The 3917-nt window shown below is 38.2% G+C and overlaps 1 protein-coding gene across 1 annotated transcript in view; it reads left to right on the forward strand.

Annotated features, from left to right (window-relative positions):
- The first annotated feature begins 2126 nt into the window (after positions 1-2126).
- LOC107700706 (calbindin-like) overlaps positions 2127-3917 on the forward strand; it is a 24422-nt gene continuing 22631 nt past the window's right edge. The window contains exons 1-2 of the mRNA XM_016502449.1: positions 2127-2298; positions 2606-2682. Of these exons, the coding sequence (XP_016357935.1) occupies positions 2220-2298; positions 2606-2682 (156 nt within the window). The 5' untranslated portion in view covers positions 2127-2219. The remainder of the gene's footprint in view (positions 2299-2605; positions 2683-3917) is intronic.

The following is a 3917-nucleotide window of genomic DNA, read 5'->3' on the forward strand; positions in this document are numbered from 1 at the left end:
ACTCTTACTAGGATTCAGGAATTATTTTTGCATCTCAATGTCTATTACAGTATACATAAATTAAATAACGTATGTATAATTCAGCAATTTTTCATTTTACTACTGTAAAGTAATCTTGCAGTAGATGAAAAGCACTAGAAAAGTTCAAATGCCAAATAATTGTATGAACTTGGCATGCACAATACAGTACAGTAAAAAATACAATTAAAAAAAGTTAATTTAGCATTCTCTGCACATTTGGCCAAATTTCATTACAGTATACAGTACTATAGCAGTTTCTTGGTCTCCTGACACAAGACTAGCTATATCTCTAGGCAGTCATTTCTCAGTTCTGCAAAAATGCAGTACACATAAAAAATGGTTACAAATAAAATGTGACAGTCACACGCTTGAAGGTGTACAACATGTGCTACAGTTTACTGTAGGCCTACATATAGAATAGTGAAATTTCCATTATCTAATGTACTGGTACTGTACTGTAATTAGGCCTAGGCTATATTGTAGCCTATGTGTAAGTATAAAACCCCTGTAGATGATTGGCTCAGCTCTCTCCTCTCTCCATTGTTAGCATGCAGAGATTCTGATTGGTGTGTCATCGGTTTTGCTACCTAATGTTTAACTTACTCATTGTTTAACTTTTTGGGAAATGTGTCTTTGTTTTGAAAACTGAAATGGTTTGGGGAAAAAGGTGCCACCTAAAATCAGTTATATTAACAATGGAGAAAACTGTAATACGACTAGATTCTTACCTAACTCTGCTATCAGTTTCCGTGATCGGCATCTTCTTATTGATTTCATGTTATTGTTAATGTTACGGCTTGTATCCATTATGAAAGTGGAGCGAGCGGTAGGAGAATCGGATCACCAAACAATTACGCGATAAATCTCAGACATATCCGGACGGGATTAGATTTCTCAGAGGACTCCTGGGTTGCCTGAAAAGCAGTAATTATCTGATTCACGAACAAATGTCAAAACAATCCGTTAGTCAACTGGGCCGCGCTTTGTGGTTTTGACTCAAAAAGATCCGGTTCATAACATAAGAGTAATTTGTTAATGAAGCCGACCTCACTGGCACGCTGCGTGCGCATGCAACCATCGTGCAGAGTTTATTAAAAGACGTGTTTTGGCCATTATTTTGCGTTACTCTGTCATCGCCGCGGCTGAAAAGTAGCACACGAAACACTGCTTACATTTATGTTTTATTCTTTGATAATTCTGGGGTGGCAGGTGGCAGGGTCGTTTCTAGGCATAGGCGAGCTAGGCGGTCGCCTAGGGCGCCACCAGCTGAAGGGGCGCCAATGAGCGCACGTACTGGCACTTTTAGCAGGGTTGTGATAAAGAGTGGCACGGTCACCCTGAAATATGACTGCCGCCCCCACTGGCGAGATCAATACATCCTTTATTAGACCGCTTTGTCGAGTTACATGCATTCTTACGGAGGTGTCGAAATGCTGAATCAATGCATTCACTTCCAACAACGCTTAATGGGAGCAGCGTCATAGAGGGCAGAGCGTCACGTTATTTAAAGGGGACGTTAACGCGTTAACGAGCCACTAGGGATTGTTACATAGGGCTATACAGGCATCTAGTGGCAACACAATGATATTACAGATTCTAAATTGTGCAAAATGTTTATCTTAACAGTCAATTTACAAATAATGCATATTCAGATTTGTGGAACTCAACACTGAATCTCCACAAATTAGTGTCGTTACTATGACAACCAAGTTGAATGTGACAAGCAACTGGTGTCTGAAAATAATTATATATGTATAGGGATTTCGCCTAGGGCGTCAAATTGGCTAGAAACGGCCCTGGCAGGTGGGGTGGCACAGCTTTTTCTTAGGTAGATCCGCCCCTGATGAGCGCACGGTCACTGTTTCCATAAAGCGCACTTCATGCACGTCAAGTTGTGAAACGGCATTTTTTGTGGCCAGATGTTCCACAGTTCCTATTTTGAGTTTTATTAGTGTCAGTGGGCTCTGTTGGAGTCTGTGACATACGAGCAGAAAGAAGTCCTGATTTAAATGCATCTCACATCTGTGTAGCTCAGCAGTAGGCTAAGAAAGTACCTGCGGTGTGCGGAGACAGAGGTGCGCTGGGCGTTTGCCATCATCTGAGGGGAGGGCGGAACTTCACTTAAATACTGGAGACATCACAGTGCCATTCTCACAGCATCGGTCTCACAGCATCAGCGCCTGACACACGGAGAAAACATGGCAAACGCGTACCTGCAAGGAGTAGAGATCTCAGCATCTCAGTTCCTGGATATATTCCATCATTATGACAGCGATGGTAATTTCTTTCCTTATTTTGTGGATTTCATGAAAAAAAAAACATTTTTGGGGAAGAAAAAAAATATTAGGATTATTCTTGCCACCTGCTTTGCAACTGGTTTCCAGAAGTTTTGTTAAAATTATTTGTCTGATTTACCGTACCTAACAGACTGTTATTAACCTTCGAGGATATCAAAATTTGACAAAAAAAAAATATATAGATTGTTAGTCATTTCAGATGGTTTTAAAATATACTTTTTGGCAGACACATCTCATCTGAATTGAAACTGTGTTGTGTCATTGACTTGGGGTGTAAATGCTCTCAGGTAATGGATATATCGAGGGGAAGGAGTTGCAGAATTTTATCAGAGAACTTCAACAAGCTCGAAAACAAGCAGGACTGGTAAGTCACACAGTTTTCTTCAATCTTCTGCTGCATATTGGTATAAGCAATCAGGCTGGAATTTATGGGACACATCCCAAGAAGATATTATGTTGATAACGCAATATAATAATAATAATAGTAGTATAACTAAATAAAGCTGTCATAAATAAATAAAGCTGTCAGTATCAATTATTGGGGACCAAGCAAAAAATCATTTCAGAGAAAATGACAAAATTGTCAAATCTTTTTTTTTTTTTAAAGCATTTTGCACAGGTTTAAAAATTCTCTTCAAATTTAAAATTAAGTTATAAATATAGACACACACACACATTTTGTTTAAAGGTGACATATTATGCCCCTTTTTACAATATGTAATATAAGTCTCTGGTGTCCCCAGAATGTGTCTGTGAAGTTTCAGCTCAAAATACTCCACAGATCATTTATTATATAATTTTGAAAATGCCTATTTTGAGTGGAAGCAGAAACAAGCTGTTTTTCGGGCCTGTGTCTTTAAATGCAAATGAGCTGCTGCTCCCCGCCCCCTTTTCCAGAATAGGGCTGGGTCTTTACAGCTGGTATCTGCTAAAAATATCTGTTTTGGTTCTGATGATCATGTTTATCGTGCTGAAATCATGCGTTTTAAACCACACGAGTTTAAACTTCAGATATAAGGTTTTCTGAGTGCACACATCTGAAGCACATGGACAGAAAGCTGCTGTCACAGCTTGTGAGTACTAAACTAAGTTCTCATTCACACTAGGCCTGTCACGATAACAACGTTTTGTTGTGCGATATATTGCCCCAGAAATAATTGCGATAAGCGATATTATTGTCATTTTAAAGACCATTTTATGCCACTGAATATATAATCATAATGTAACAGCATAATAATGCAAGAAGGCCTACACACTTCCAAATGAGAACAAACTTTTAATTTTTAAGAATATTTAGATCATGGAAATTAAGTATCAAAATATTAGATACCTTAAAAAAATCTGAATAAACAGTAAATAAACATTTTCTAACAAAAAGTGCAAAGTAACAAGTAGAAAAAAATAAAAATGCACAAAGAACTTGTATGGAGATTTTTCCATCTACAGATTTTTCCCTGACCTTCTTTTCTCTGTAAATTAAGGGTGCACACTATTGCTGAAAAACACAATCACTACTTAGCAGTCAGATGTCCGTATGCAAAAAGGCACAGATCCCTAAACAAGGCCATATCTGCAGATGAAACTTTGTTTGTAGAGCAT

This window comes from Sinocyclocheilus anshuiensis, unplaced genomic scaffold (assembly GCF_001515605.1).
Source record: "Sinocyclocheilus anshuiensis isolate Anshui unplaced genomic scaffold, SAMN03320099.WGS_v1.1 scaffold782, whole genome shotgun sequence".
Lineage (NCBI taxonomy): Eukaryota > Metazoa > Chordata > Actinopteri > Cypriniformes > Cyprinidae > Sinocyclocheilus > Sinocyclocheilus anshuiensis.